The 20,742-nt window shown below is 40.6% G+C and overlaps 1 protein-coding gene across 3 annotated transcripts in view; it reads right to left on the bottom strand.

The window, feature by feature from the left end:
* The window catches only part of col4a3 (collagen, type IV, alpha 3), a 119,732-nt gene extending 99,573 nt beyond the window's left edge, over positions 1-20,159 (bottom strand). For all 3 annotated transcript variants that reach the window (XR_011983387.1, XM_072701760.1, XM_072701761.1), the window contains exons 1-2: positions 19,784-20,159; positions 197-253 (exon numbers count right to left, since the gene is read on the bottom strand). Coding sequence is in view for 2 of the 3 variants with exons in the window: in XM_072701760.1 (XP_072557861.1) it covers positions 197-253; positions 19,784-19,876 (150 nt within the window). In the remaining variant the exon portion in view is untranslated. The remainder of the gene's footprint in view (positions 1-196; positions 254-19,783) is intronic.
* Positions 20,160-20,742: the final 583 nt, after the last annotated feature.

Here is a 20,742-nt window from a genome sequence, read left to right as displayed (position 1 = left end):
AACTATGTACCAAAGAACTAAAGACCTGGAGATTTTCCTTTTAATATTTTTTCATCCAAAAAGGGGGGTTTGTAAATATTTTCTGTTGCATAGAGCACACAATAATATAGACAAAACACTGAAAAAAATGTTTAAAGCTGTTTCAAAGAAATGTCTGCTAAATTGCAGATCAATCATAAGCAAGAAAACCAATTACCCTTTCTCCTTTCACACCATCACAGTCACATTTGGACTTGACATCACACTGACATACCTGTAAAGGCAAGACAAAGGATCACATATAGTCACAAAACTCTTTATTACACTTCTAATGTTGGATTTATCAATTTATACCACTTTTTATTAATTGAATTTAATTAAATTTCCACCTCATGTTGGTGGTTTATATCATATACATAAGTATAGTATCATAACAGTGACAAATCATATCCAACAGAAAAAAACTGAATTTTCCTGAAAAAATAAAATAATGTAATTAATAAAGGTATTTTTTTCATGTGGGGTATTGCAATACAATAATGTAATTTTGTCGGTTATATCTGACAAAGGTTTGTTTTTATATGATTAAAGGTCTGAACAGAACCTTAAAATAGCCTTGTCCTGCAACAGGCTTCCTATGTTAAAATGGCTTAAAACAGGGCTTCAATTAAATTAAAATAACATTTTGGATATCACAGAGACAGGTGCAAAAAGAATCGGAAATATCAGAAATGGCCAGATTGAATTTGGTTAATTTTTAGTTGTTTGAACTTGTGTCCTGAATATCTGTCAACACTGTCAGATATTTGGGGCCCAAGCTAGGGTTACAATATGTCTGGGTTACCCAAGACATGTCCTTTTTTTGGGGCCCTGTCCGGGCGGTTTTCCAAAAATCAGCGGTTTGTCCAAACATACACATATATTGTGTCAATTGTGTATAGATTGTAAAACAAGAGTTCACTGTAGGGTTACCCCACGTCCTAATTTAGCTGGACACAAATTTTCATCTACAGAGTGGTTAGGAAAACTCATTAATACTCATGGAAAGTGCTACCTGATTGGCCAGTGAACTTGAACTCACTAATATTCTGACGCCTCTTTTTCGCTTCAACAAATATGGCAACCTTAGTCCAAGCACTTCAGCAACTATGGCCAAATATGGCCTTGCATTTGAGGATGAAAAGAAAACTGACAAACTTGAAAAAGAAAAACTTTAGTACTGCTTAATGTAGTTCCAGCAGTACATACAGTAGTTAAAGCTGTACTTCAAGCAGCTGAAACAGTAATTGAAATATTTAGAGCAGTATAGCATAAATATTTATTTTTGCTACACAAACCTAGCACAGACAAACAGAACTCATTATTTTCTGATTATTTGGGTACCAGCTTCACACAGGTGTTTGAAACAATGGGAGGAGAATAGATTAGGTTCAAGTAGAGAGCTCTCTAATTTCTTCACAGTAAATCAAATTGAGGCATAAAAAGTTGAAACAATCTGAGAAATTTTAAACCTTAATGAGATTTCTTATAAAACTTAGGCTGATACAAGATTTTGCGTGTCAATTTGCTGAAGAAAAAAAAGAGAGATGAGAAATAAATCATAGTCTCATTTTGATTTCACACAGCTGTCATAGACGTCTAGGAAATAAATGATACAGCTTTGGGATCTCTTTTCTGTTTTTTTTCCTCTGGGTGTTCAAATCATTTCCACAAACAAGACCCACAAAGTAATATGACAGAGAAACGGCTTGTCGAGATCCTAAAGCTGCACCACCACCTCGGTGGCCATGCACAAATGAAAGTCCTCTGGCACTTCAAATAAAGGCCACAGAAAAGGAACCTATTAATTTGGAAGAAAGGTTTTAGAGTACCAAAATCTTATATTTATAAAGGAAAATGATAAGGGGGAAGGACAGATAATTAATATTAGTAACTGTTTTTGAAGCAGCAGGCTCACATAAAGAGGGGAAAAGTATTGTGCCCAGTGGTTGAGTCATTTTAATTTAAATAAAGGAGATAACCCAGTTGTCATGACCTGCTCGTTCGCCCCTCCTGTGTGCCACGCCCACCTTGTTAACTCGTGTTACTTCCCGATTGTGTGCACCTGTTTCCTGTGAATCCTGGCTTTTCTTGTGTATTTAGTCCGCGTCTGTGTCAGTATCCCTAGGTCTGTCATTAATGTTTAGTTGCCATCTGTCCTGTGTTGCCCTAATAAACCCGTGTCCTGGATTATTGCCTGCCTACTTCTTTATTACCCGATTCCTGCTTATTCAACTACTACGAATCATAAAAACGTTGGATTATTAGTGTCTCTTGTGTATGGTCTGGTTGCGAAACCTCTCTTGCACTAATATCAGAAGCAGAGAAGAGGATGTTAGCAATATTATGTACAAGTCTGCACGTCCATTTCCGTGGCCTCTATAATGGAGCATATTTAGCCACCGGCTCATTCCACCATGCTGTGCTAAAAATGCTACTTGTTTCACCTTGTTCTTTTTCTTCTTCTAACTCTACGTCAGGAAGCATCCTCTCTTGGTATAATACAATCCGGTGCCAGACCTGGTGATGGTACCCTGTAGGCTCACTGTTCTCCGTGATGGCAACGAGTCGTCCTGTCCTCCAAGCTGAGGTTTTTTTCACCTGTCCGTGCTCACGTCCACTGCTCTTCTCAGATGGAGACGATTCCTTCTGAGGATTCTGCCATTGCCCAGCTCCACTTCATAAGAGCGGTTTCCAAGTGAGTTACAAACTCTGGCCTTACTCCATAAGGTGTGAGGTTCAAAAGGTTGTATCTCCTGGGTCCAATGTGTCCATGTCCTTTGCAGAACGGTTGTAGTACTTTGCTTGTCTCTCCTTATTCCTCAGCAGTCCTGACGTGTTGTCAGTCACTTTCGGCTGCAACAGGCTGTCACCAATCGGAAGGAGTGTCCTTGTCCTCCTGCTTAACAGTCTCTGTGCAGGACTGGTGTCGAAACCTTGAGTTGGCGTGTTCCTGTGATCCAATAAGGCCAGATATGGATCTTGACCTGCCAGTTTAGCCTTTCTCATGAGTCGCTTGGCAGTTTTAACAGCAGACTCAGCCTTCCCATTGCTCTGAGGGTAACCAGGCGATGAGGTTTTGTGTGTAAAATCTCATTTCCGGCTAAAGTTGGTAAACTCTGTCGAACTGTACTGGGGCCCGTTGTCAGAGAAAACAATATTCCCTGACGTGCAAAATGAGCTTTGAGCTTCTTAATCACAGTACTCGACTTTGTATCTGGTAGGAAATCAATCTCCCAGAAGTTGGAAAAATAATCAACATCAGGTAGTCTCTACCATCAAAGTTGAATAAATCTGTCCCAACTTTAGTCCATGGTCTGGTGGTCGGCTCATGCGGTTGTAGTGTCTCTTTCTGTTGTTTTGCATCTACAGACCGACATATGTCACATTTAGCGACATACTTTTTGATGTAGTCATTCATACCGTGTCAGTAGACGCAGTCCCTTGCTCTCCTGAGGCAGCCTTCCGTTCCCATGTGTGACGAGTGCAGTTTCTGCGTCACATCTGCCTGGAGAGCATCCAGTATCACCACTCTCTCTCCTCTGAAGACCAGTCCATTCTGTGTACTCAGTTCATCCTGCAAAGATTGAAACTGGGTTATTTCGACAGGTATATCTTTTTTACAAGTTGGCCATCCATTTTGTATCGTTTGTATCAGAGTTTGTAGTTTCCGGTCAGTTCTTGTTCCAGATCTTATTTTTGCCATGCTCTCAGTTGAAACAGGTACATAATCCACCATGTTGACACACTCCATTTCTAATTCTGTCTGACTTTTGTTGCTTTCTTGCAGGTAGGCCCTACTCAATCTATCAGCGAGTAGCATGTCGCGGCCTGGAACATATGTTATGCTTAAGTCATATTTTTGCAATCTTAGAAGCATCCTTTGAAGTCTTTTAGGTGCCTGCATCAGCGGCTTCCTAACAATGTTCTCAAGTGGCTTATGGTCAGACTGAACTCTAACCAGACGACTTTAGGTGTATTGGTGGAACTTCTCCATACCAAACACAATGGCTAGACATTAATTTTCAATTTGTGCATAACTCCGTTCAGTGAGTGTTAGCGCACGACTTGCAAACGCCACTGGTTTGCCACCTTGAGTCAGAGCTGCTCCTAGCCCCGTCTCGCTTGCCACTGTAGTGTTAACTCCTCTTCCGGGCTGTAATATTTCAAAACTGGGACTTGTGTTATTTTCTCCTTCAGCCTTTTAAATGCATCTTCCTGCACATCTGTCCATTCCCATAGACTGTCTGTGTGTCAGTTGACTCAGAGGCTCACAGTCATCAGACAAATAGTTGACTATTCCAACCAGTCTGTGTACACCATTGACATCCGAAGGAGCTGGCATCTCCTTAATGGCTCGCACTTTTTCCGGGTCAGCTCTCAGTCCCTCTGCTGTGAGTAGATGTCCGATGTATGGTACTTCCTGTCTCCTGAGCCTGAGTTTGTCCACATTCAGTTTGACGTTCCTCTCTCTGCATCTTCCCAGAAAGAGTCTCAGTTTACTGTCATGATCTGTCACAGCTTCCTCAATAGTCTCACCTTCTCCAGTGATCAGTATATCATCAGAGATGATGTAAGTGCCAGGTAAGTTTTCCAACGCTTGCATCAGTTTGTGCTGAAAGACCTCCGGCGCTGGGCTGATCCCCATTCTCTGGGCTGATCGGCATTCTCAGCCAAGGAAAACGACCAAAACGGTGTTGCGAATGTGGTGAGATGACTCGACAATTCAGTGAGCTTCACATGCCAAAAGCCATGTTTCACGTCACACACTGAAGACTTTGGCTTTCGAAACATCAGGGAAGACGTCATCAATAGTTGGTAACGGAAAATGACTGCACTTCAAAGCTTTGTTCAGTGGTCTTGGATCAATACATATCCTGGGTTTGCCATTTGGTTTCTGCACAGTCACCATGCCACTGATCCATTCAGTACTGCATTCCACAGGTGCTATTATTTTTCTGTCTGCGAGACTCATCAGTTCCTCTTTCAGTGGTTTCATCATTGTCACTGGGACCCTGCGTTTAGGGAGTTTGACAGGCTGCACTGTTGGGTCAATTTCCAACTCATATTCTCCTTCTAAGCAACCATCTCTCGTAAACACATCTTGAAACTCAGCTTTTATCTCCTCCAACAACCATGTACTTTTCTCAGAAGTCACGGTTGTAACAGATGTCCAAAGTGTATATGTTGTCATATTCGACTTGAGTCAGCTTCATCGCTTCACTCGCAGTTCTGCCCAGTAGAGGTGTTTTACAGTCCTCTCCTACTACTTGGAACTCAACTCTGTATTTTTTGTTGTTTCTTGGATTTATCAGCTTGACCTTGCATTTCCCTAATGGACACAGTCTTGACTTATTGTACATCACGAGAACCTTGTCTGTGTGTTCCATTTTTACATCTGGGTTCAACAGGTTGATAGGAATAACGTTGCAAGTTGCTCCACAGTCAATCTGAAACTTAACCAGATTGTTGCCAGTCATCATGCCTGCAAACAGTTGTTCTTGTTTTTTCATGTCTGCTTCTTTGATCTGGTTCACTTTTTCTGTGCTCTGTGTTACAGCCGTGACAGTCATTATGTCCTCTCCAGAATCTGAGTTCTGCTCTGCCACTGTTTGAACTTTCTGTCTGTGTTCAATCTGTCCGGTTTTACTTCTGCACATTATGGCAAAATGGTTTTATTTTCCACATTTTTTGCAGCTCTTTCCATAGGCTGGGCATTTCATGTGTTCTTCCACAATATTTGCAGGATATCCCCTTATCTTGTCCTTTTCTTTCTTTCTGTTTAATTACATGCAACTCTTCTAAATCATGTCCTTCAATGGTTCTGTTGTATTCTTTAGAAATCTTCATTGCTCTGCAAATATCCAGACATTTGTCTAAGGTGAGGTTCTCTTCTCTGAGTAACCGTTCTCTCCAACTGGAGTTGCATGTGCCACAGACTACTCTGTCTCTGATCAGGGAGTCTTTTAGCTGTTCAAAGTTGCAGATGCTCGCCAGCATCCTCAGGCCCGTAACATACTTATCAACAATTTGTCCAGGAGCCTGATTGCATGCAAAAAATCTGTATCGCTCGACAGTTTCATTAACTTAGGATTACAGTGTTCATCAATTTTTCTCATCAGGGTGCTTACTGTTACTCTTGCTTCAGATCCGATCAGTGCAGAGCTCTCTTCCATTTTCCCCGATAAGATAGTAAAACAGCTTGCCTTTTCCTCCGCGTCTGGCAGAGCTAGTTCCATGTAGAGTGAAAACTCTTCTTTACATGTCTTCCACACTTTAGACAGGTTATTTGACTCCATATTCCATGGTGCGGGCGGCTTTAATCCCTCCATTTTATCTACTGCAGCGCATTCCTCTTCGGCGTCTCACCTGGCGTGTCGAGCCGTTAGCTCATCCAAGGCTAGTTAGCCTAGCTGTGACAGTACTTTCTCCTCCGCTCCTCTTAGCTAAATCGTCGGGGAGTTCGTGCGAAACCCCGCTGCCACCATGTTTCATCTTGTTCTTTTTACAAGCTACACAAGATGGTCCGTTGAACTTCATCCCACTCACCGGGAATCTTTATTTAACTTTTACTCTCAGCTACAGCAGTTACATGTTTCCTCATCACACTGGTGTTACACTCTAAAACCTTCGGGCGAAACACATAACTAGCTATATACAATTCCTTTTGCTACACTACTGGAGATTATCGCTGCCCGAAGCTGTCAGACAACTGGTGACCGACATCACACTTTCTCCAGACGTTACACTCTCCATCCATAGCCATAATACGTCAGGAAGCTTCCTCTCTTGTTATAATACAGTCCGGTGCCTTGTATTGTAACTGCACGTAATTTATTTGCAGATGATTATTATTCTCATCTTTAAATATTTAATCTATTCCCATGGTTGTGTATTGTTAAAACATAATTTCTGTATTTACATACCATCTGAGCATTGAGTGTGCATAGTAATTAATTGACTACTGACGTTAGAATACTCATCCTATCTAGGTTTGTGTATGTTGAGCAGGTTATAGGAATGGTTTAGTTTTAATTAATTTGTATAGAATAGAACAGTGCAAAAACGCAGTTTCAGACAACAGTCTGTCTATGTTAGCAATGTTAATATACAGTATGTATATATGTAATCTATGTGTCTATGTGTACTCTAGCTTTTTGATTTATGTTTCTAACTGAATCTAAGCAAAACCTTGATATTACACCTGCTATATGTCCCTCACTATATTTATGCCTAAAACACACTAACTGTTTCATTAATACAACTGGATTTCAAGAAGCCCCGATTTTTTCCGGGGGCATTTTTCCCCTTGCCGTGAACAATGACATGGCGGTCTCGTGACTGATGTTTTGAAACATTTCGTAAACTCCGTATCAAGACCAGAAGTTCCGGACGCCTTCGGAATGGATCGATCCTAGGTGCCGAAATTGCCATTTCTACTGTGAAGTCCCATGCATATCTTTAGACAATCAGGTGTGGTAACAGTCACTGAGAATCAGGTCTGCATGTCCCTAGAGTGAGTAGCAGGAAAGCAGCCAGCCCAAATGGTTGGTCAAAGATTTGTGTGTGTGTGTGTGTGTAGCGATCTGTTCTCTACAACCATGGATCCACTTCATTTTGCCTACCACCCAAAGAGGTCTAGCAAAAATGCCATCTCCTGCATAGTACTCTCACCCACTTTGGACAGTGGCAGAAGAAACTATGTGAGCTGTTTATAGATTTCAATATACTTTTCTCTATCGCCTGTGCCAGTGGTGAAACTTGTCAGCGCTTAGGAGTGGGATAATGTTATATCGTTCTTTATTCTGTGGAAAAAAATACATCTGCTGGCCAGATTTAATAAATGTTAGCATGTTGCAGGTCATGTAAAGTATAACTAAGAAGCTGTGTCCCATTTTGATCATATTCAATTCTCCAAATATCTAACAATGATTTATGGTCCGTTGGCCTGGTAATGTAGTTTTGAATTAAATTATGTGTGAAGTTTAACCTACTCTTTGTATCTACCGTGCTCATTTACCATAAAGGTCCCAGTTCCTGTTGAAAGCGACACACGAAAGTGACCTGGAGCTACAGAAGTCTCCCAGACGCCCCAGGGACTTGTGCACCAGGACCATGTTCCTTAACTTCGGTGTGAAAGTGCCTAATATTTGCACCCTCCCAAGGCTGTGTTCTGAGCCCATTGCTGTACTTTTTTTTTTTAAACATGCTGTGTGGACAAAGAGCGCAAACATAAGATTACACAGTAGCGATTGAGAGGGCCCACCCAGATGAAGTGGACAGGCCAACTGTCTCTCTCTCAAAACCTGGGGGACTTTAGGTGTAAGCAGACCAATGTACATAACCCTCACAACATAAAAAGGGCCAGAGTTGAGAGGGTGAACACCTTTCAAGACCTCAGAGTCTGTATCTCTGACGACCTCACATGGTTGAATCACATACAGACTTAAATGGTACAGTCAATTCCTGGCTTTAGATATCTAAGGCAGCTGACAAGGTTCAAGGTTTCACCAGCCATTCTTAGAGCCTTCTACTCAAGAGTGTTGGAAAGCAATCTCACCACAGGAATAACAGCCTAGTTCAGTAACTGCTCTGGCCTGGACCGCAGAGCTCTGAAATGGATGGTATGTTCAGCTGAACATATTGGTAATGCTGATCTGTCCTCCCTGCAAGACATTAATATCTGATGATGCAGCAGCAGAGCTGCCAAAATGTGCAAGGACACATCCCACCCATACAACAACCTTTTCACCAGGCTGAGGTTTGGTATGCACTTCTGCTGTCTTTCAATGAGAACTGAGAGGCTCAAAAAGAGCTTATACATTCAAGCCATCAGACTAATTAATTCCTGAATGATACTTAATTCACATGCCTGTCATATCTATGCACCTCACACTTTTCACATTAGAACAGTGTTGCACATCTCAGGCATATTTATTAATTCTACAGTATAAATGTTTTCCAGTCTATTTTTCAGTATAACTTCTTTTATGTATATTATATAGTTACTATAAATGTCTTTTTGCTTTCACTTTTTATTTTAATACTTGCTGTTTAAATCACTCTTAGATGGGTTTGTGTGAAATTCACACTATATAGAAATTTTACACTATATATTACTGACCACTGCATACTGGGAACACCCGGCAAGACCTGCTGTTTTGGAGATGCTCTAGCCATCACAATTTGGCCCTTGTCAAAGTCACTCAGGTCCTTACACTTGCCCATTTTTCCTGCTTCCAACACATCAACTTCAAGAACTGACTGTTCACTTGACTAATATATAATAGCACCCTTAACAGATGCCAATTTCATGAGATAATGTTATTCACTTCCCCTGCGAGTGGTTCTCATGTTATGGCTGATCAGTTTTTATGTAGCACTCTGGTCCAGGAAACATTACTTTGAGTCACTCTATGCAGTGTACTGAACATAGCTGGTGTGACAATAAAGCCCCACCAGACTTGACATGAGTGACGGACTGAAGATTAATACCCTACAAAAAAACAGTGCAACAGTTAAGGATTAACACTGCTTTTGTGTTGGTGGAATACATGCTACACTAAAGAATGTCAAAGCTAATCCATTATTTTGGTGTTGGTATCATCTTAGACATATTTTTTCTAATATTTCTGGTAAAGAAGATACATTCCATTTTTGTTTAAAAGGTGGTGCAATTAAAGAGTAGAAGTATGCTACCCAGTAAAAGACATAAGCAAGTTGAAACACATTAAAACATCACTGGATGTGATGGCAGTAAAAGCGCTTTTCAAACCCATGACACACCGTCAAGACGGACTGCAAATGGAAAGTATTCAAAACAAAATCGGTCTCTATTAGTTTGCACAGAAGCAGAGCCAGCATGCAGGTGAATTGCCTCCTTTCATGCTCCGATGGCTTCCCTGAAACTGACAGGATCCAGATGCCCATGAAAATTCATTTAAATAAATGTTTATTAATTTAAAACCAGCTTAATTCAGTGTCATGTGTTACCATGTCATCCCGCCAACATATTTACCACTAAGAAATCCTAGTAATAGTTAGTTTGTACAACTGTTGGCTATATTTCTGAGTATTGTTACATGTGTTCCTCAATTTCCAGCTGCTGCCATTAGCTAGCTAACACCAACTAGGTAGCAATAACGAGATACTGAGAGTTGGGCAGCAAAGAAAGTTAGGAACCTAGCTAAGTTTTGTTGGTTTATTTGCTAATTGTGAGAAATTTCAAAATCAACTCAAAATGTAATAATAGATGTACTGTATTGTGAGTAGAAAAAAGGTTGGCAATACTACTTTTACACTGGTGATGGCACCTGTGCAGCAGCCACAATATCTTTTATTTAGAAGATATTTGTGGATAAGCAGGGTAAAAAAATATATACAGTACATTGTTGTGGCGGTACTTTTTTTGCAAGATAATGTCTGACAAACAACAGGCTGTACTATAAATTCTGCTGAAATCTTCTGAGCTAACTATGGTAATGCCACCAACTTATTTCACCACTTGAAGCACTGCCATCCAATATAACATACAAAATGCAAATACAGTCACAAACACCAGCAATTAGGGTTTCCACTTTCAATCAGAAGAATTATGGGACAAATCATACCCCGTAATGGTAAAAAACGGGACACAGTAATTTATTGGATGACAACTCTACCAGCAAGTTTAAACCCTGTATGGAACAGTGAGGCAGCCAGAGAAAAAAACTAGCAACATGCTGTCGGCGTTCTGTAGTATTATGTCATATGATTAAAAAAAAGTTTATTTTTGACATTTATTTATTAAAATTAGATTTCAGCTTGCAGTCCATTCAATTTCTCACCTTTTTAAATGTTGAAAATATGTTAATAAGGGCAATTCAAATACAATCCGGACTTTTCCTAATCAGAAACCTTGGGTAGACTCTACTGTCCGGGAAGCTCTCAAGGCACGAACCACTGCCTACAATAATGCACTCACTTCGGGCGATATGACCAGCTACAAGGCCTCTTCTTATGGACTAAGGAAGGCTGTGAAAGCGGCTAAGAGGCGCTACAAGGACAATGTGGAGTCGCATTTCCAACACGGCGACTCCCGACGTATATGGGACGGGCTACGAACAATCACAGACTATAAACCCAGCACTGAGAGATGCACGAAACCGGAATTAGCTGACGACCTCAATGCTTTTTTCGCGCGTTTCGAGGTGTCTGCTGTGGTGGCAAATCAGAGCGCTGCACCCGCCCCCGCTGCTGAACCGGCACCTCTGATACTGTCTGAACATGATGTGAGGAGAGCTCTGAGGGCAACCAACTGCAGGAAGGCAGCGGGACCAGATGGCATACCGGGACGTGTGCTAAGAGTATGTGCAGATCAGCTGACCACGGTATTCACCAGCATCTTCAATGCCTCCTTAGCCCAACAGGTAGTCCCCACCTGCTTTAAAACATCAGTGATTGTTCCAATCCCGAAGAACCCCCGCCCAGCCAGCCTCAATGATTACCGCCCAGTAGCCCTGACATCTATAGTGATGAAGTCCTTCGAGAGGCTCATGAAACCCTTCATCAGCTGCTTCCTTCCCTCTGACTTTGATTCATTGCAGTTTGCATACCGGACAAACAGATCCACCGGAGACGCTGTTGCACAGGTCCTGCACTCCAGACTGAGCCACCTTGATGAGGGATGTGGTAACTATGTGAGAATGCTGTTCATAGACTACAGCTCAGCATTCAACACCATAGTCCCCCACACCCTCTCGGAAAAGCTCCAGGACTTGGGTTTCAGTACGTCCTTGTGCAGGTGGATACACAGCTTCCTGACCGCAAGACCACAGTCAGTGAGAATAGGGGATGTGTACTCCCATACACTCACACTGAACATAGGGGCCCCCCAGGGATGTGTGCTGAGCCCCCTTCTCTACTCCCTCTACACCGCGGACTGCAAGGCCAGGCACCCCACTAACTCCATTGTGAAGTTTGCTGACGACACAGTGGTGGTAGGACTCATCTCCAGGAATGACGAGAGGGCCTACCGGTGTGAGGTGGACGGTCTAGCAAAGTGGTGTAAGGCAAATCACCTCTCCATGAACATCAGTAAAACAAAGGAGATGGTGATTGACTTCAGGAGACAGAGAGATGAGCAAACTCACACCCACCTCCAGATCAACGGAACCCCTGTGGAGAGAGTCTCCCACTACAAATACCTCGGCGTCCACATTACTGAGGACCTCACCTGGAATACACACACGGACTTCCTCATCAGCAAAGGCAGACAGCGTCTCTATTACCTGAGGCGTCTAAAGAGGTTTAAGATCTCCGGAAACATCCAGAGGAGATTCTACACTGGAGTAATTGAGAGCATCCTGTGCAACAACATCACGGTGTGGTACGGGAACTGCACTGTTCAGCAACGGAAGGCCCTGCAGAGGGTAGTGCGCACAGCAGAACGCACCATGAGAACCCCTCTACCAGCACTGCAGGACATCTACACTGAAAGGTGCAGATCCCGGGCCATCAGGATCACCAGTGACTCCGGCCATCCCGCCCATAAACTGTTCAGGCCACTGAGGTCTGGGAAACGCCTCTGTAGCCTGAAAACAAGAACGGGACGGTTTAGGAGGAGTTTTTACCCACAAGCAGTGAGACTCCTAAACCACAGCACATAACGGGGCAACACAATGGACAACTACACACACAACTTAATTTCTTCCATCTGTAAATTATAAAAACATCTGTACCTCATGGCACATCTGCACCTTACCTTGTCTGCACCTATGGCACTTTATTTATTACATGGTAAATGCATATTTACTTCTGTATATAGATGTACATAAATTCATTTTTCCTCTTTTTATACTTATCCTCTGTTAGTACTTATACACTTATCCTACGTCTAGCACAGTCGGAGTTCAGCCAGGAAAACACATTTCACTGTATGTTGTACCAGCTATAACTACATGTGACAAATAAAGAATCTTGAATCTTGAATCTTGAATCTTAAGCCAAAATATAGACCCAAGGTTAAAATAAAATTACTTGAATTAGCAGAGGTGGTTTTAGGGATTTTTAAGTGGGGTGGCCACAGTGTGTTGCTAATGTGCACGCACATCCTCAGAATTTTTATGTGTATTAATATTATTAATACTAATAATAGGCTAAAGCATGAATGAATAGGCTCAATATACACACATATGTGTTGATAGACAGTCTCCTATTTTGCATAACCTTTATAGTCAAGTAGGTTAACATTAACAGCGACAAATAGAACCTTCTTTTGAGCCTATTTACAAAATTTAAGGCTATTAAGTAGTCTAATGTTCTATCCAAATCACCAATCAAAACTGCATTATGCAAACCATGGGTTCTGTCTTCTTTTAAATGAAATCAAAATGACCAATCTAATTAAACAATGAATAATGGGGGCTCAGCAGGTTAAGTCTCTGTGCCTGTAATGGGAAGGTGGCTGTTTCAAGCCCAGCATGAACAGAATTATCATGTCTGTGGGCTCTTGAGTAAGGCCCTTAACCAGCTCCATGGGTGTGGTAGCAGGCAGCTGCCCTTTGCTGCCAAGCTTGCTCTCACCTTCATATGTGTCTTTGTGTCATGGACAGAAAAATTGGGTAGGCAAGAAGAGTATTTCCCCGCAGGGAATCAATGAAGTGGCATTATTATTATTATTAACCTATATATTTTGAATAAAGAATATAAAATAAAAAATATAAAATAGGTTCTGACCATAGTTAAAGTCATGGACTATTCTGCAAAACAAATGGCAAGGCAAATGTTAGGCAATCCCTGCCATGGGACACCAACATAACACCAATTTCCAGGTTTGTTTTGATCTGTGGAGACCAGAATGAAATGAGTAAGTAATATGCATCATTACAAAGTGTTAATGTGATTTTTGGACAAAGTGACAATGTGTATCACCATCTTCAGGTTCCAGTGCTTTATTATAATAAATGATGCCTTCTGGTGAACTTCCCAAAGCCTTCTTAATGCTGTGTTGTTCGTAAGTTCTATCTTTTAACATAAAACTTAAGAACAACATAGCATTAAGAAGACCTTTAACTAGTAACTCTGCGTGTATTTGTGGCCATGGATCTATAAAAATTGATTCCAAGAGCTGTGGGAAAGCCCATTTGTTATGGTAATATACCAACTTCTTCTCTTTTATTAGTACAAGCACAGTTTAAGATCCCTGATCCTGAAACATAACCTGCCTCGGAGTAGGTTAGGTGTGTAACTTGAGCTGCCAGGATGATGTATCCCACCATGAAGTAAAGCAATGTTTTAATATTGCAAAGTCAGTGATACTGCTACCAAGGTTCAAAGATATCTGGCTAAACAAGTAATCCAGCTTCCTGATACAGGTCCCTGGTGTACTTGGTAGAAAACCTTCTGGCCAAAGACTCACCTCACAGTGAGGAGTAACTAATGACGTGGCAGAAATTTTTGAGTGACTAATCAGATTGTAGGGGTGACACTGGCCATCCCTTTAAAATATATATCGTTATATAGTGATAACTGGATAGCTTTTTATGTGCTTGCCTTTAATTTTAATAAGTAGACTGCACAGCTTTACATTACTGTTTGGCAGAGCATTTTCACAGAACATTTATTGTCAGCGATTCCACTGTCATCGTGTCCCCTAAATGCCATCACCTGTCAACCAAAACTTAAAATTTTGCAGAAGTATTGTATAGATGATGTATGAGACAGATTGCCTCAAAACTGATGCAGTGCCGCAAAGTTATATCAAAGCAAACTGTAGTTTTGACCAGGGCCACTGACCGAAGAAACTGGACCAGTTGTCCACGGGCCCTGGATGAAAATAATCTTAAACTTAAAATAATCTGCTGGAAAATACTGTCAAATACACGTATCTGTGAATCACATACTAGCTTGTTTTATTTTTCATCTGCCTAATTTTGTTTGACATATTGGTTGAAAACAATTACATGACATACATATATACTGCCCCTCCCTACAATGCAAAAAAAATGGTTTGGTCTACTCTTTTAGTGGCGCTCAATCAAACTCGCGGGCTTTTGAAAAGCAATGCTTTACAACACAGTACAAGCAGTAGCAACGTAGCTTTTGAGCAGATTTTAGACGGGAGAACTGAATACACGCGTTTCTGTATTTCTTTATACGTATGTTTATATGTATGTTTTTTGTATGATTTTTAAAATTAGATTTCAGTTTGCATCAAGATCATTTTGTCACCTTTTCATGTTCTGAACCTTTTACAGGGCAATTCTAAGGGAATTTTAGGTAAAACTGGACCTCTGAAGTAAATAAATAGCAAATTGAATTATATTGTAATAATCATTAATATCATTAGATATGGAAAAAAATCATGATAAACTATTTTATCATATCACTCAGCCCAAGGCTGATATCAAAAATGATTGCCAAATTTTAGGCAAGTAGTATTCCTATAGTATAATTTTTAGCAAGACTTGGGTAGACTTATAAAAGTGAATTCAGAAGTTTTCTTTTGCTTCAAGTAAATTAATTTACTTTATTTACTTAAGTCTGTCATAAACAAAAATAAAAGAAAAACACGATTATCAGTGTGCAGTTACTAGGCAATCAGAAACTAAGTGATTTTTCTATCTTCACCATCAACAGAAATAGTTATTCAGCCTATATAAAGAGTAACAAACTATTGGCCATTGTATTCAATTCACATTAACAAGTCTAATAATAATGATAGACACTTTATTAATCCCTGTGGTGTTTTTACGCCTCCCTCAACTTGCTCTCTTTTTGGACAGCTCTCGTAAGCCATTGTCCTGCATGAATATTGTAAGCTTTTTAAAAGTTGCCGACTTCTTTTTGTACAAGCACTTGAAGAACTCAAACCAAATACTGAGCGTGCTATATTTCTAAACTGTTCTTAAATGGAGATTAATCTGGACTGAAACTATTGGTCGGAAGAGAAGATATAACAAAATACTTACTTGCCTAATAATTCTGCATGTGGTGTATTTGATGGATCTTTTTCAAATTTGGCAGACATGTAAGGCAGGCGCGGAGGCAGGGGGTGGCCGGGGGGGGGCCGTGGCCACCCCCCGCCGAACCCCGGCCACCCTATTGGCCCCCCCTGGTCTGACCACAGCCATCCATGCAACCACCCGCGCGACGCGGAACCTTTTTTGTACTGCCACAGCAATGCCGGACACTTTTGTGTGCGCACATCCTGGTACCGCCAGTGGAGTTCTTTTACTGTCATTGAGTGGAGCGGATATATTTCTATGAGTGGAGTGGAGTGGAGCGGAGAGGAGTCCAATACCACTGGCGGGAATTTGAAAATGCGACGGAACAACAAATAATTACAGGTAATCTTGTTTAAACACTATTAATCTAATACAAAAGAAAAAATAGTAAAAGTATAAGCATTTTCTAACTTCTTTATGCCTCAGTGAATTCGTAATTAAACTGTTTAGTAAGCTACATGAGGCAAAAAAAGAGAAAAAAATAAAATTATGTCACATTTGTCATTCCAACTAAGGTCTGACTACTTTTTGAATAATTTGTTGATAGTTCTAATTTATGCCACCCCCAAAATGATCACATAATCATCCTGGCCACCCCACAGAAAATTTCCTGGCTCCGCCACTGATGTAAGGGTGAAGATCTGGACCTATTCAAATTCTGAAATAAATACCATCAAAATGGCAAAGAGAAAGGCAGCCTCAGATAGACAGCGTTTGTATGTGACAGCAACAGGGTAGTAGAGCATTTGATTTTGAGGGCTTAGTACTGCTTAGTAATTTAAATACACTGGTGTATATATCAGGAGGTGTGGGGGTGGGGATGAATCCAAATTAAATATTGTGGGGCACACATCTCCCCACTTCCTACTTCCCTGTAACTGTGTATTTTAGACCGAGTTCACAGTAAAACACAGTATGGTGATCCATTACTATACTGTCGATTGTGTGGCACATCACATACAGTTCACAAGAAAGGACTGTCATGGATATCCTGTCATGCCCTGCTCATCCGATCCTCCTGTGTGCCATGCCCCCACATTAACCTCATGTGAATTCCTGATTGTTATCGGCTGTTCCGCGTTTCCGTCATTAAGTCCTGTGTATTTAAGTCCGCGTTCAAGTCTGTTTCCCTAGGTCTGTCGTTGACGTTGTCTGCTGTTCTATGCCTGCTTTGTTGTTTTTTGTGGAATAAACCCCATATTCCTGATTCTCCGGCTTCCCCACCCTGATTCCCCGCTCTGAAATTCCCCTGCTCATCGACAGTACATAATATATCCTTAATTGGTATCTTCCAATGCCCACAATAAATGGAATTCTAAATATAACAACAACAAATAATATTCACAAGCATAACAATCCTGAAGGACCTAACCCTGGCCATTATGCTATTAGCTAACCCTGCAAATTCTGATTCTGATACAGTTACTAAACAAGGGAATTTTTTCATTTCACTAAGGATTCAGGTATAAAGAATCAATTTTCTTCTAACAACACTGCAATTCTTTGCACTGTGAACTCATGCATTCCTCTACATTGGTACAGCATACATTCGGTGTCTGCTTTATTAAGTGTACCAAGCTAGTACTGAATAGGACACACATTTCCCTCCAGAACCTGATACAGTGTGGCTTGGCACCGGCCGGTAGATAGGGTGACGATCCACTGACAGCTCTGTCACAAAAGGGGTTTATTAATTAAACAATATACACTGGTGAAAAACACAAACTAAAGTTATATAACAAGGGATCAGGGTGAAGACAAAGAAGGGAACTGGATGGCCAGCAACATCTGCTGGCCAAATGGGGAGGAGATGGGCAGGGAGGGACGGGTGCTGACCCTGACAGAACCGTCTTGACTACAGATGAATTGTATGATCAGCAAAACCTTTTTGCCCACCACAGCTGGGTGGATTTTTGCTTTTTGCTTATCATACAAATGTTGCCAGTTGAAATCTTTTGGTCAGGAAAGGCCATTAGCCCAATTGCTCCAGAAATTGACTAACCCAGAGGCTTTCTTAATCATATTTAGTGTTTGGTAAACATGTCTGGTAAATCAAAGCTGAGCTGTTATTTTCCACAAGTGACCTTTCTGTTAGTCTGGTCATTCCCCACTGACCTCATTAACAATTATATATTAAATAAATAAATAAATAAATAAATAAATAAAATGTTTGTTTTGCTTGTTTGTTTTAAATAATTAAAATAATTACCACTGACTGTATGCACCATTTTCTGTAAACCCTACACATTGTAGTGCACGAGAATCACATAGCTTATATTTTAGGAAATAGGTAACCATTAAGCATAAATGTTTAAAAGAACCAAAGCCGTTCGTACCATGTAGCTCACTGCATGATTCCTAATTCTTTATGAATGATAATCCAGTTAGTGGGGTTTGCATTTATGATATTAACACGCGAGCATTATTATCTTTAAAATATAGCAGCATCAAAAGCAGATATCTAATTTACGTTACGTTTTGATAGAAATGCTTAACCTGAGTGGACAAATAGAAGCACGGGAGACGCAAAATTAGTATTGCAACTGGCGATGGCTGCAGTGTTTCTGCGCCTTTCATCCATCCGTCCGTCCAACCGTCCATCTATCCATCCTATAGACCAGAGGTCACTAACAGGCGGACCGCGGGCCGGGTCCGGATCCAGAAGCTGTCCCATACGGACCCAGACCGATAGCCAAAACATTGTTATTATTTAAAACCTGACGGGACGCTTCTATTTTAACCGGCGCAGCGTTTGTAGTATTTTCGGTAGTGGTTTAGCAGTAGAGCCGCCGTTTCCCACGCCAATGAACGTCAAGCGTCTTTGAACGCCAAGCAAGATGTAGTTCGGCGTATGCAGCCCTTTGTCTGCGCTAATGTGCCGTTAGTGGTAGTAGTAGCATCGAAGATAAAACCCACAACCAAAAAGCCGTAATGTTCCTAACAGAGAGACTGGTCTGGCCTGAAATCATAAAGCTGAACAGTTTTCAAATACAGTATGTATTATATAACATATTGGATAAATAGACGTAGTTTATTGTTGATTTCATGTTCGTTGAAGTTTCTGCTTTTTAACATATGCATAAAGTAATGTTATCTGTTATATAAATGTACTCGGGTGAAACAAAAAATGTACATTTTCATGGCTGCCAAATCTCAAGCATCTGCACTACAGCCAGCTGCCCAAAGTTCTTTGTCACGTGACAATAAATATTGTCAAAACGTTTTTCAATTGTACTGAATTAATTTGGTTCGACAGTCAGGTACTGATTACATGCAATGTTGGTACAGCTAATAGGCTACTTAAATATAGATCACACTAAATAGTTAGACATTATAATCTTCTGGACCTTTGCTTCAAGAAGTTTTCTCTAACTGGACCTCTTTAAATTCTAGTTGAATACCCCTGCTATAGACAATCATCGCTTGGGGCCCCGCGCTTAAGCGAGGCAGAATTGGGTTCAAGGCAAAGAAGCGAGACGCTCTCCTCAAACCATAGTCGCACATATGGAAAATCATTGTAAATTAACTTCAAACTAAAGTTTTTCTTCGTTAAGATATTTAATCATTAGAGAGTCGGAGTTTAGTCAAATATAATATTAAGCACATTTTCAACAATATTAAAACGAAAAAAACAAAAACAAATTATATGTTCGTTTTCACTTTATCTTCAAAATAAAATGGGGGAAAAATATCACAACCCACATTAGGTAAAAGGAAAACAAATTCTAAAAGTTTCCTTCTCTCATGTACATGGTCTAGTGGAATCAACATATACTCACATTTATTGCCTGTGATGGTCTCACAATTTCGGAACACAAGAGAATAAACAGAGAGGCCTTAATAACTGGAGATGTGTAGACCAGGTTGGTCATTTCAGCAGTAGAAAGTTATCTTGCGAAAAAAACACGAGTATTTCCATGTACTGAGTGGATAGACCTTTTCGTCGTCCCCTGTTTCAGTCCTTAACGCTTTGCTGTAAATAAATCGTCTACTCTCACTTGTAAAGTCGGTTAATTAAAGAAGTACATAAATATCCTGAAATTGAGAAAGTTTAGTGACAGTTTGCATACAAACAGCTCATACAGCCGGTTGACGTTATTGCTGCATAGAGAAATGTCGCAAGCGCCGCCAATAATGAAACGTGTGGCCAATGCGATCAAGTAGCCTACTGTACGGCACGGTGGGCGGTATTTGTATTTGGGTGCCAAATGTAGTTTCCTCAGTTATAGTTACTGGTCGAAAAATCATGAAAAAGTCTAAGTGTAGTTTAATAGAAATGTGTCCCAAATTAATATGATGTGTTGATTACTACATTAATATGTTCATTTCTTTACTTGCGGGAGTTTCTGGGAATAATCAATTAAAAGTGATGTTGGAGAGCGGCTTATAATTTAACATTTTATCCTTAATGGCTGATAATTTTTAACATGCATTTCATCCATCACCTAATTTTCTAAACCCATTAATCCGAGTGCAGTAAACCACGATCAGACACAACGCATGTGCACCCTGATGGGTTCCACTCCCTTACAAGATGCGAACTTTGACAAATTTAAAAAAGAACGTAAAATGTCATATGATGAATACAATATATATGTAAGTTTTTAAAAATTGCTGTCTTTACCGCGGGGTCATTTTAGAAGGCTGATGTTCACAATTATTTTTGAAGGATTCCCCAAAAAAATCATTACGTTAAACATTACGCTTTATTAGCGTGGTAACGTTGGTTTTATATTTG

This window comes from Paramormyrops kingsleyae, chromosome 17, assembly GCF_048594095.1.
Source record: "Paramormyrops kingsleyae isolate MSU_618 chromosome 17, PKINGS_0.4, whole genome shotgun sequence".
NCBI lineage: Eukaryota > Metazoa > Chordata > Actinopteri > Osteoglossiformes > Mormyridae > Paramormyrops > Paramormyrops kingsleyae.
This window is presented reverse-complemented; position numbering and strand designations above follow the sequence as displayed.